Raw genomic sequence first — 13,624 nt, forward strand, 5'->3', positions numbered from 1 at the left:
CTTGACCTACGAGGAAAAGCTAAATCCTCTTCAATGCTGAGGAGGGTCTTCTCAGGTCTGCCCAGGGGAACCTCTGGCTTAGGGTCAGCTTAATCCTGGCAATGTGCTCTCCTCCATGATTTCAGAACCTTTCCTCACCTGGCACCAATGATGCACAGACGCCATGATTAACAGATTCCTAGGCCACTTATCCTTTCCCAAAAGGGGAGGCTCCTTTGTGTGATAACATATAGATGTCAAATGACAGTGAGGCTTTAACAGACAACTGGAGACCCTGTTGCATTTGGAAGAACTGACCAAAACTCAAACAAAACAGATTTTTTTTCTCTTTTCCCACCTACCGCCCACCCCCCACCAGCAAATTATCTTTTGTTTTTTCCGAAGTCATAAGAGGCTCAAACAGGTAGCAAGAAGGTAGGGGTGCCGTGTCTCCCGCCGAGCGCTCTCCTTTGGCCCCGGTGGGCAAGGCTTCCTCCACTCAGGTGATGACGGTGGGGCCCCTCCGGCCGGTTCTCTCATGGATCTGGGAGATTTTCAGCGCAATGGCTATGAGAGGGCTCAGCACGGCCTGGAAGAGGAAGAGGAAGAGGAAAGTCTGTGAACTCAAGTCCGTCACTGGAGAGCCACTGTCATGGATTTCTATTGCAAACATCTGGATTTAATTCCAACTTGTGGCTTACAGGCAGAGTCATCGTGGGCAGGACACCAGTTCTCCGGACCTTGGTTTCCTTCTCCATAAAAGGAACTTGGAGTGGGCAGGGTGGAGGAGCAGGGGGAGAAGATGATCTCCAAAGTCTTATGCAGCTCCCCAAAACATTGGTCTGAGATAGGAAACTGCACAACCCAAATACGGAAGCAGTGGAGCATTTCATGAACAGAGCTTCGTGAATTAAAGAAGTTCAGAACACCCCCCAGTCTTCCTCTGCTACACTCCCTCCCTGCCATGTACACCCCCCTGCCACATGCAGACACACGAACTTGAGGAAAAACACTCATTCTCCATCCTAAGACCATAGGCCTGAAGAACCTACAATCTAGATGTTTCAGAGAAGACAGACCCATCCACTGGCTAGTGCCGCAGAAATAACTGCTCATTTCTTCCCACCAAATAATGTGGTGGCTCATGAGGCACCTCAGTGTCCCCTAGAAGGAGGTGGGGTGGTTTCGAGGCCTAAGGAATAGGTTCTTGGAAAGGAAGAAGACATGAAGAGGAGTAAGAATCATTTCTTGCCCTTTAGCTGCTTATCATTTCATAGAAGCGAGGCATTGTTTTCCCAAGTGTGGAGCACATACTACTCAAGATGGTTTTAGATGGTTCAGATTGTTTTAGATGGTGCATGGACATGGTGTTACTTACAATACGTGAAAAAGTCACTCGATTTTGGTGTGTCCTGAGTGGAGGCAGACACAGGGCAGTCCTGAGCCATAAGTGAGCAAGCCTTGTTTGGAGGGACCTAAATGCCGGGGTGGAGTGTAAGGATTTAATTCATTAGGCAAGGGGACATGCTGGGGTTTTTTGAGCTAAAAAGTGACGCTGTCAGGGCTGTGCTTTGGAAAGATTGCTCCAGCAGCCAGTCCAGTAGTTAAATACACTTATGGTTAAGTGTACTGAATCATCTTCTCTATAGAGATGACTAGATGGAGAAGCTCAGATATAATCTTGGAAGCCAGAAGGAAGACGAAAATCTAGAGCTATTTCACAACTGCAGAAGCAAGTGGTGCCTCCCTCTGGTTCCACATCCATAAACTCGAAATAAAGAAACAGAAGGGCTTCTTTTCCTTTTAAAACCCAACTGGTGCCCAGAAAAATTTCCTACTGGCACATTTTGCCAGGCCATGTTCCACGTGATGCCCATATAGGGGCATCAGTCTCTTTAAGAGCCAAGCACCCATTTTGTATAGAAGTCAGATTATTAGCTTTCGTGCCTCTTTCTCTCTTTCCCCTTCTCCTTTTTTTCGCTATGTAACTCTTCATTAACACCTATAAAAGAAGTTAAAGGAGCACAAAGAAAGAGAGTGAAGTTAAAATCAATCACTCTAATGAGGTCCTGGAGGATGAATAAAGATAAACTTAAAATACCCTATCAATTTAAGAAAATGCAGAGAAATTGAACTTGAAACTTCAAGAACTGAAAAATTAAAACATATTTTGTTTTACATCATTGTGATTTTCAACATTAAGGATTTTCTACTCCATATCTTTAAGTGGTGATACCTATTGGCAAGAGGATGGGGAAGCAGAATTGTAACCGATACCGCAAATATTGCAGTTCTCCTGACGGATCTCCGCTTAACTCTACAGATGGACTTGTGCACCCCGTTTCTGCTGTAAAACATCCTGATTGATGTCCACAGCACAGTGGATGCCTGTGACCAACAGATCACTCTAATACGCTCATCTACTTCTGCCTCCTGCAGTCGAGTTATACGCTTATCAGGAGTCAGGTAAGTTTGTTCCTAAATATGTTAATGCCCGTTGTACCTGTTATTGAGACTAGCCAATTATTAAATAATATGGAAACCACTGACATGTGAGTATTAACAGGAAGAGTTCTCTCTGTGAAAATTAGGTTGAATGTTTCGGAAAGAATTAGGTAATGGCGATGAGCTAATCCTGTCAAATTACTTGTGAGTGGGATACTGTAAAATATTGGGGATTGTAAAATATTCTTTCTTCAGACGGTTTCACAAGTGTCTTTAAGTTCCCACTGTACTATAAAGACATTAAAGGTGAACATTACAGAGGATGAATTATGAGTGGGAATCTTTTAAAGAAAGTTAATGACAATGGCAAACAGTTTGCTCATATTCAAAGAAAAAATCTTGGACCAACATTAAAAGATTGGCAAATGAACATAAATTTATATGTTTTGTGCTAAAAATACAATGGTCAAGATATGTATGCATTTAATTACGTCTTTTAACTCTCTTTCTAGATTAATGAAGCAAGCACTTGTCCCTTGTCCTGATCATGTCAGAGAAGAAGGCTTCAATGATAACTATGCAAACTGAAGGGAAGGAAACACATTTTTGGAAACTCCCTGTGAGGAAGACCTTGAACACAGGGCTCCGACCTTGAGCAAAGAGCCCCAGGCCAACTTGGCACAGAAGTTGTGGAGCCACCTGCCCTCAAAGGACCGCGAGGGTTTGGGAAGAAGGACATCAGTGATGATCACCACGGACTGAACACTAGTGAGGTCCTTTCACCCATTTTCCAGGAACCCAGAAAGTCTTCGGATGTTTGTATGACCCTAGGGAGTTTTGAGGAGAGGTCTCTAAAAATGCCCAAGACAGAATTTTCTGCCAGCCTTGTGGAATGGGAGCTTCGTGTCATAATTAATTTAAGGATCATAAAGTAATGTATTTTTCTTGCCTGAGTGTGTAAAGTAAATATATATGTGCTATACAGTTACACCATGAGGGCAGGAACTTTGTCTTTTAGGACTTAGAAAAGTGCCTGCTACTTAAGAGGTATTTAATAAATACTGGTGGAGTAATTGAATGTTATATCAGTTTGATGAAAAGAAGATGTTGAGGCAGATAGAGATTTCTGTGGCCACTCACGAAGGGCACTCCAGGCGAGTGGAAGGGTCAACAGTACCGGATTTTTACTGTCATGTTTTCTTTAGAAACCACAGCTTTCATACATGTGAATCTCGGACATTTCTCTCATACCATCAACCATGCATCATGAAAAAGAAAAGGAGAAACTTTTTCCTAAAGCAATTGGAAAGGCCCTCGGCATGGGGAGTGAGAAGAGGAATTAAAAATTAGAAGCCTGCAGATGTGAGATTTCTGAGGTAGAACTGGAAACACAGAGCCTGAGAAGCAGAGAGGAACATGGAATGATCTAGTTGGATTCCTTCACATCACAAATGAGGAAAGTAAAGCCCAGAGAGGAGACGTGACTGGCCCAGGATCACATGTCTGTCTGGTGGCTGAGCTGGATAAGAATATACTGATGCCTCCTCTATGGCTCTTTCCATCATACAGTTCTGAGCATGAGACCTCTGAGTGACAAGGGAAAACCAAGCAGACAAAATGAGCTTAAGGGGGATGAGTGAGAGAAACAGTGGAATCATCATCACACTGTACCAGACAAGTCCCACATCAGATGAGGGGTCCAATAGGACTGACCAGCCATCCCCAGTGACCAAGAACAGGTAGATAATAGAGAGAAGAACACTCACAGTTATGTGAGCACAAGATGACACCTTGTGAATAAGAAATAAACTAATAGAGACTTTAATCAACTAGGAATATAGCATCTTTTTTCTAGTTCCAGTGTTCCTTAGAGTGCTTGATATAGCTTTTCTACACTCGAAAAGTAGAAAACAATGAATGCTCATCTTGCTGAAAACCAAGTCAGCAATGTTTCCATGCAACAGTACTCACAATATGGCTCCAGTGTCTTTCCTCCATCTTGGAGGGTCGGGTGGATTGTACTGTCATCTGGAGTTAATAAGACTACCAGGTTAAAGAGGGAATTTAAGTCTATCTCTATTTAAAATGTTGATATTTTGTTTATCATGGATTTTTTTTTGCGTTGATTTTGATTTTTTAAAATATTGCATTACAATATTTATCTTGATTACTGAGCTTTTTGGTGTCCCTGCCTTAAATTTTGTACCTGGCTAACCTCACCCTAATCCCTGCCCTGCACTGTTCATATCCCCTGAAAGGACAGAGAGGGTTTCTCCTTTCACTTTCTTTCCTGTCTTCTCTCTTGCTTCATGTTGTTGTTTTGATCCATATTCATGTAAATTAGACCCATAAAAACAAACCCTTACAAACTGGACTTCTTACCCTGACAGGGGTAGATAGGAGAGGTGTAAATGTTTTCAATGTTGCAAGACTCAAAGTAAATAGTTAACTGATTTTCAGAAAAAAACAAAACCCTAACCAGAAACACAATCACTTATGAAGCAAGATTTGTCAGAATTTGTGGAGGGAACCCACCGCTGGGCTGGTTTTGGTGAGGAGTGTGCATTAGGAGAGTCAGGGAAATATTGGTGTAGGGAGGAGGGTGTGGGGATGACAGTACTTATCCTAGTTCATGGTTTGGGGCAGGTAATACAACCCAGAAAATGCAGATCACTCAACAACAGAAAACACTGACATTCTGGTGTCAATAGAATAGGGATTTACAACAAATGCCACTTTCTCCTAATTCTTAGGGGCAACTTGCATCAACACTCCCACTTTGGTTAAATCTGAATTACCTGACTTTCTCTCATGATTTCATTCAAACATTTGTTTTTAGTCCATGTGATGTTTGCTTAGTCTAAGATAGTGGTTCTCAAACTTGAGTGTGCATCAGAATCACCTGGAGGGTCTGGTTAAATGCAGGTTGCTGTCCCCTCCCCGGGAGTTCCTGATTCAGTAGGTCTGAGGTGGGGCCCAAGAATTTGCATTTCTAACAAGTTCTAGGTGATTCTGACGCTGCTGGTCCAGGCACCACACTTTGTGAACTACTGCTCTAAGGCATGCTGATTACTGGGCCTGTCAAATGCTTTGCTCCAGCTAAAGGCTAGTTTGCCTTGTTTGTATCACATGATTCCACTCCCTGCCCCTAGCTGATTGGACCAGGACTGGGTCCCTGACCTATAGGCAGCCAAACCATAGGTTGGCCAGTGACCTGCCACATAGCCTGTGTCAAAACTTGAACCAGCTGATCAGATTGCTTCCCACAGGGATTCAAACTGGTAAGTAATGAAGGAAGGAGGCAGGCAGCTAGCAGTGGTAACTAAATTAACCAGGAAGTTATAATTAACCAGGAGGGCATGGCCGCCATGGTAATCCAGGGTTATGAGAAAGCAGAGATTCTGAGAAAGACGATGAAAAATTATAAGAAAAGAGAAAGAAAAATTAAACAGAGCAGAGGGAAATCACAAAGAGTTGGTAGAGAGAAGAGTGGCATGAATCCCAATAATTTCTAAAGTAAAGATCTGTTAACGCCTGCTAGGAAGCCCTGAATCAACAATTTTGCTAGAGGTCTCATCTCTGAGACCTGGCCCTACAACAGGACCCACTTGGATTTCTTCAGCTAACTTTGGTCTCTTTGTGCTCTAAAATAAATCAAATTTTTAAAGCAAATTAAAACAAAATCACATTAATAAAATTAACTCGTCTAAAGTATGTTTTTCTTGGATCATTTGAGGGACTGTCATTGTCCAGCTTTCTCCCACCAGTGAGAAAAAGCTTCCTTTCTTATAAAACCACAAGAGGTTTTATAAGATCAAGATTTGGCCACCCTGAAATATATCTCTTTACCTTGATTGTTTTCTCTGATGGACATTTGACCTCCCCCACTAACTGCCAAAAGAATTTGACATAGTAACTCCTTCCTGGAACAGATCTTCTATCTGATCGCTGTAATATAATGTAAAATAGATGTTACAATAGGAAAGGCACCAACAAGCACATCTTATCAGAAGTTCTGTCTCTCTGGCCACGTTCTCTGGATGGCGAGGAGTTGCCAGACAAACATTTACATTTATAAGGGAAATCTCCATGTGTAAAGGTATCTCCCTCTCTGTTTTGGGAAGAGGGGGGATGACCTCATTTCTAGAAACTTATCAATGTGGAAAGTGAGGCCTTAAATCTGCATAATAACCTTACTCTTGTTTACAGTGCTTTAGTGGTAATCTCCTGTAACTGACTCCCCCCACCCCCAACATCCTCTGTTGTTGGCTGAACATGATATTTAAGACGAGAATTTCTGCTATTGTGTTGAGAAACGCAGTATCCCTGGTTTCTCCCATGTATACATGTTATTAAACTTGGTATTATTTTCTCCTGCTAACCTGTCTTGTTAATTATTTGGCCAGCCATAAGAACCTTAAGGGAAAGGGCAGAGGGGGCTTCTCCTTCTTCCCCCACAACACCAAAATGAATTTTCTCACCAAATCAGCTCATAGCCCCACCTTCCCCTCTCTGCTGCTAGCAGATCCCACTAATTTCTTCATCAGCTGGGTTGGAAGTGCTCTTTGGTGAGTCTTTCCCTCTGTTTCCCACATCCAAGCAGTTGCCAAACTCACTGATCATGTTTCCACAATGGCTCCCATCCACTCACTCCTTCTCAGCCCATTGCTCCTTCTTTAACACAGTCCCCTACCACCCTGGGCTGGCAGGAGTCGGCTAACTGTTCTCAGCCTCACCAGAGGGAGCTTTTAGGAACCCAGACGTGAAAGTCTTGGATGATTTCCCAAGGGTATGGTCAGCCACTTTCAGCATGGCTGTCGGATTCTGGACGATTGGGTCTCACCCTCTCTGGTAGGCAGAATAACAACCCCCCGCCGCCCCCCCCCCCCCCCCCCCCCCGCAAGCTATCATGTCCTAATCTCTGTAATCTGTAAACATGACCTTATTCGGAAGACAGGGTTTTTGCAGACGTGATTAAGTTAAAGATTTTGAGATGAGGAGATTCTCCTGGATTTTTCAGCTAGACTCTAAATGCAATCATAAGTGTCCCTAGAGGAGAGAGTCAGAGGGAGATCATGTACCACACACACACAGAGGAGAAAGTGATGTGAAGACAGAGGCAGAGATGGGAGTGATGTGGCCACCAGAAGATGGAAGAGGCAAGGAAAGGATTCTCTCTTAGAGCCTCCAAAGGGAATGTGGACCTGCTGGCACGGTGATTTCAGAATTCCAGCCCCGTGAACTCGGAGAGAATAAATTTCTGTTGTTTTAAGCCACTCAGCGTGTGGTATTTTGTTACAGCAGCCAAAGGAATGACTCTTCTTTCCCTCAATTCCTCCTCAGTCTGCTGCCTCCTCCTTGGCTTACCCCCTGCACCCCTTAAACAGTGATCTCTCAGCCTGAGGAGCCACGCTCTCTCTTCCACTTTTACAAGTTTATTCTTTCTGTTTAGAACAGTGTTGCAATCTCACCCATCCCTCAAGGCCTCCTTCACGAAATCTCTCTGACACCCTCACTCCACCCTGGTGGGATCTCTCCATTCTCCGAACTCCTCACTTGCTTCTCTGTTGATTCCTTTTTATCTTGATTTACAGGAATTTGTAGGATTTTTTTTTCTCTTCCTTTATCATACTTCAACTAAACTCTAAGCTACTAAAAGGCAAAATTTTTCTTAAATGTGTTTGTTTGCCTCACAATGTATGTCTTGCCCATAAGAGTTGCTGAAAAAAGAAAAAGTCTTGGGTTTGGCAATTATGTTCTCGAGTGTTTAATGCAGTGGGTGATCTACTGAGAAACGACCTTATGCTCTGCACCCCTTCATCAGGAAGATTCACCAGGAAGAGAGGAAACTACCCATCCATTCCCCTACCTGCCTGCTCCTTAACCCACGTGAGAGTCCAGGCTTTTGTGTTTTTTAGGCCAGGATCTCTATCTGCCTGCGAAGGGTCAGGGTGCTTCGGTGGTTCTAAGGAGCACTCCACGCTAATGTGGACAAGGGGTTCAGGCTTCATAACCCAGCTGAAAGAAAAGGAAAGCTCTCCAATCAAGAATGCAGTAAAGGGAAAAGGACTCTGAGTTCTGGAAATGGTGGGAACGCCCTGGGTGCAGCGCCGTTGAGGAGGGAGGGAAGCACTGGGAGAAGGATGGCCTGTGGGCAGTGGCAAGGCCTCTGCTTAGAGCAGTGCCCCAGACAGATGGCAGGGACAACACGCAGAGGTACGGCAACCACAGAGACCTACACTCTTCCCCAGGACAGCATGCGCCCTCGACCTGCCTGCATCCCAGCTGGGCTGTCTTAGATAATCTGGAAAAGGGAGGGAGCCCCAAATGGCCACTACTGAGCTTCTTGCCAATTCAGACAGGGGTGACTGAGCTAGAGACAGTTTGATCCATATAATACAGAAATGCGACATTTCTTGCATCCCAGGAGTCGTGGAGCAATCCATACCTGATAATGATTATAAACTTGGAGTCATCCTCTGGCTTTGTTTCCAATACATCTCAGGGTTGGAGAAAGTTTCTGATTACACTGCCCTTCAAATCTGGAGACTCACACAATGTAACAGAGAGCCAAGCACAGGGATCTGTGACCATCCGGGCCACTTTATACGGGCCCTGCGCAAGGGGGTTCGTAGGGGTGGAAATCTATCCCAAGCACATCTCAGAAGATGACAAGGGGCTACATCTTCCCAGAGGATGGGGTGCCTTTGTCTTCTCATAAAGACGCCGTCCACCAGCCTCATTGTTCTGTGCATTCCCGTGGAGGGTGTCTTTTCCTAATATGCGCAAAGGTGCCCTATAGGCTAGATACCACTTTGTTTAAAGTAGCCCAGATTTTAGGTAACAAAAATGACTAGCTATTTTAAATCCATTTGGGAAGCATCTAGAAGAGAAATTATTGCTGAAAACAAAATCAAATACATTTTTGCTAACAGCAATTAAGTGAAAATGCTAAACACTGCAAACATTTTGCTCTTTATTATAATACACACAACCAGGGTCTTAAGTTTAACCCCCTTTCGTGTAATAAATCTATCTATCTTGATCCAAAATGGACCTAAAATTAACCAAACTATAGAATATGAAAAATGACTATAGATAAATCGGAATTCTGAGCCCAACACTGAGGGAACCCATCAATCTTGTCAATATCAGCACACAGGCCTCCAGAAAAGCTCTCTTCTGAGGGGGAGAAGTCATTCCAAGATATAAGCGGATGAAAGACTCCCAAAAAAGTTTAATCAAAGCAAAAACTAAACTAGCATTTTGGGGACACCAAGACAAGCTTAACAGAAACCACATTGCCCGGGCAGGCTTGGCCTCCCTCTCCACCACCCTCCCCATTTTTGCAATTGAGTTGGGACTTTAGGAGGTGAAAGGCAGCACTTAAGTTGCAAATCCAAAATCAAATAGAAGAGTCATGAAGCCAATTTTCCCATTTATTCAAACGTGAGCTCTATTTGGCTCCACATTCAGAAGTATTGTGTAGGGATGGAGAAGGGGAGAAAGCAAAGGTGCCTGCCAGCATCTGTGGGCACACCTGAAAGGCATTAGGCAGGATCTCAGTGCCCTTGTCCTGTAGTGCAAACACAAACCAACCCGCAAGAGTTTATCTCTTTTTTACCCACTCATCCATTGGTGGACACTTAGGTCGCTTCAGTATCTTGGCTATTGTAAATAACATTGCAGTGAACATAGGGGTGCATATATCTTTTCAAATCAGTGTTTTTATACAATGAAATATTACTCAGCCATAAAAAAGAATGAAATCTTACCATTTGGGGCAACCTGGATGGACCTAGAGAGTATTATGCTAAGTGAAATAAGTCAGACAGAGAAAGACAAATACTGCATGATCTCACTTATACATGGAATCTAAAAAACAAAACAAAACAGAAATAGACTCATAGATACAGAGAACAACCTGGTGGTCACCAGAGAGGAGGGGGGTGGGGACTTGGGTAAAATAGGTGAAGAGGACTAAGAGATACAAACTTACAATTATAAAATAGATAATTCATGAGGATGTAATGTACAGCATGGGGAATAGAGTCAATAATATTGTAATAACTTTGTATGGTGACAGACGGTTACTAGACTTACCACGGTGATCTTTTCCCCTTTCCTCTCTTCTCTCCTTCTATCCTCTCATTTGCAACCAAAAACATTCAAAAGAGAGGGAAATGACTAACTGGTTCAGATCACCACAATTTCCGCCTACCCTCCTCTGCTGTCTCTATCATGTCTTCATGTTTCTCTCCACAGGCTTCAAAGGTTTCCTTCATGTGGAATACACTTGCCAGTTTAGAGTTGCCCACCCCCCTCCCACCACTTACAAAATTGTTAGAAATATAACTCCAAGGTTGAAAGCAGAGGTTAATAAAAGGACAAGTGTCTCTCTCATTCATGTTACTCAAAGGACTCTCCTTGTAACCATTTGCCCCTCTTTTCCCCTCTGGTCCCCAGCTACTTCTGAAGCCAACATCTAGGTTATCAGTGCTCAATGTCATTTTCTAAAAACTGGATTCTCATGGTTGGAACAATAATATGATTCATCTTGGCTTTCTGCATATGGATCCCAGAAGCCTTGTTCTTAGAGATGAATGAAAAGCATCAACAGAAGTCTCCCAATGATTGGTCAGCAGACTGATACCTGAGGACGAGGTAAGAATCACCTGTGTTGTGGGCTGCCATCATGGAGACGCTATTTCACTGAATCTAGGGACCAGGCAGGGAATGTGTAGCCCTGACAAGCTCCCGCAGTGATTCTGATGCACACCCAAGTCTGGAACTACTCTTATAAGGTGTCGTGCTACTCATTCTGGAAGGGGCAGTGCAGAATAGTGGTTACAAGCATGCACTCTAAAGCCAAACTGCCTGAGGTCAAAGCCTAGCTCTACCCTTTATGAGCTGTGCAAGCTTGGGTAAGCTACTCAACCTCCCTGAGCCTTCGTTCTCCTTACACGACACAGGGAACACTTACCTTCTACAGCAGTGCCTGGTGCACAGGGAGGGTGTATAAGCGTTGCTGTCATCATACAAACCAGGGGTTGAATTGGACTAACACTGGAGCACCTTCAGCGCAACCCACAAGGCTAGATTGGGGCATGCAAACTGGAGATCCAGTGGCCACTGGATCCACTTTACGATCTCTTATTTTTGCTGGCATAAAATTAGTATATGTACTTTTAAATATGAATTGAATGCCTTTAGATGGCACGCCAGTTTTAATCAACAACCTGCTATTGGTTTAGGCCCTGCTGCCCTATTCACATTGTTGAGTTATCTGCCTGTCATTTAAATTTCTGACCCCAGGGTTTGCCATGGGGTGCATACCCAGCAGTGACCATGCCATGTCACAGGAAGCTGGCAGTTGTAAGTGATGTGGCGGGTGGGGGGTGTGTTGGTGTGAGGGTGGTGCATACCCACAGGGTTGCTCCTGAGTGTGACTTCATGTGGGGAAAAGACCTATGGATATAGTACCAGAAAGCTCCTGACAGAGCTTCAAGGCGTCCTCAAGCCAGATCTTACATGCCCCCCACCCTGCAAGGGCAGCTGGGTTTTATGGCTACACAACCCAGGGCCCAAGATGGAACATATGCCAGGACTATGGGGTATCCCCGAGGACCGGTGATTCTAAGCATAGGTGGTCATGGATTTTTCCTCAAGGCGCACTTCAGGATCATGAAAACAAGCCTGGAACCCCAGCCAGCCTCTCCATACCTCCTCCAATGTGTGGTCTCCGCTGGACTTTTCAATTTGGTTTCTGTAACAGAATCTGAACACAGTCATACACTGGTTCACATCCATCCAAACTAGCTCACCTTTATACCCTTCCAAAAGGTTAGTTACAAATATTCGGTTCCAAAGCCCTCAGAGGTCTAGGCTCAGAAAGACTATCCAAAATAATAAATTTAAGCTCCGCTTCTTTCAAGGAATTATTTGATCACTGTGGTAGTCCTTAGTGCCACACACCAATAACTAGTCTTCCTCTCCTCCCTGCCAGGGAAAGCTGAGCCTCCAGGCCCTCTTACGGTCAGGCAGGGCCCTTTGACTATTTCCACCCAATGGGTTAAGAGTGGAGGAGATGTGGTCACTTTCAGCCAAAGCTCTTCTTCTCTTTCACAGTAACCAGCAATGTTCCAGATGCCTGTTCCATACACCTGGACCCTGGAGGATGAACAACACAGAGAAGAGCACCCGCCAAGGTAAGGTGAATATATAATGTGAATAAGCCACTCAGATTTTTGGGTTGTTGGTTACCATGGCATTATCTAGCCCATCCTGACTGATGAAAACACTACTCACTAACATGAAGTGGGAAATGCCATTTCAAAAACACTTTCCAGGGGCCAGCCTGGTGGCACAGCAGTTAAGTGCGCACACTCCACTGCAGCGGCCCGGGGTTCGTGGGTTCCGATCCCAGGTGCGCACCGATGCACCGCTTGTCAAGCCATGCTGTGGCGGCGTCCCATATAAAGTAGAGGAAGACAGGCACAGATGTTAGCCCAGGGCCGGTCTTCCTCAAGCAAAAAGGGGAGGATTGGCATTGGATGTTAGCTCAGGGCTAGTCCTCTTCACCAAAAAAAAAAAAAAACAAAAAAACACTTTCCAAATCAGGAGGTACTTGGAAACTCCATGTTGCTGAAGCATCTTTTGCTTTTAGACATGGGGGCCATCTTTATTATATTGGATATTCTGAAGCCAATTTAAAGGATAAGGATGGTGTAGCTGTTTTAAAGCATGGCTGCAAATTCTTTGGAATTCCTCCCACTAAGAGCTGGGGTCTATTCCCCGCTTCCCTTGAAGCTTGGCAGGCTTGTTCAACCAACAGAGTTCAGCAGAAGTGCTGTCATGGAACTTCTGAGCCTGGGTCACAGAAGGCCCTGAGGGTTCCCCATACTGCCCTGAGCAACCCTATGCGTAAGAAGTCCAACTATCCTGAAGCCAAAAGGCACTAGGCATGCATGTGAAGAGGCCTCCAGAAGATTCCAGCCCCCAGCAATCTGAGTTACTCCCAGTCCTTCCAGTTTTCTCATCTGAGACTCTAGACAGCATGGAGCATCAGGGACAAGCCATCCCACTGTGCCATGTCCAAACTCCTGACCCACAAGGTCCATGTGCACACTGAAATCACTGTTGTGGTGCCACTAAGTCTTGAGGTGCTCTGTTAAGCAACAATAGCTGACCAGAGCAAAAG

At 44.4% G+C, this 13,624-nt stretch overlaps 1 protein-coding gene across 1 annotated transcript in view; it reads right to left on the reverse strand.

Annotated features, from left to right (window-relative positions):
- Positions 1-356: 356 nt before the first annotated feature.
- Positions 357-13,624, reverse strand: part of PGM5 (phosphoglucomutase 5) — a 174,738-nt gene continuing 161,470 nt past the window's right edge. The window contains exon 11 of the mRNA XM_058565304.1: positions 357-568. Coding sequence (XP_058421287.1) covers positions 479-568 — 90 coding nt within the window. The 3' untranslated portion in view covers positions 357-478. The remainder of the gene's footprint in view (positions 569-13,624) is intronic.

The sequence above is a fragment of the Diceros bicornis genome, chromosome 22 (assembly GCF_020826845.1).
Source record: "Diceros bicornis minor isolate mBicDic1 chromosome 22, mDicBic1.mat.cur, whole genome shotgun sequence".
Lineage (NCBI taxonomy): Eukaryota > Metazoa > Chordata > Mammalia > Perissodactyla > Rhinocerotidae > Diceros > Diceros bicornis.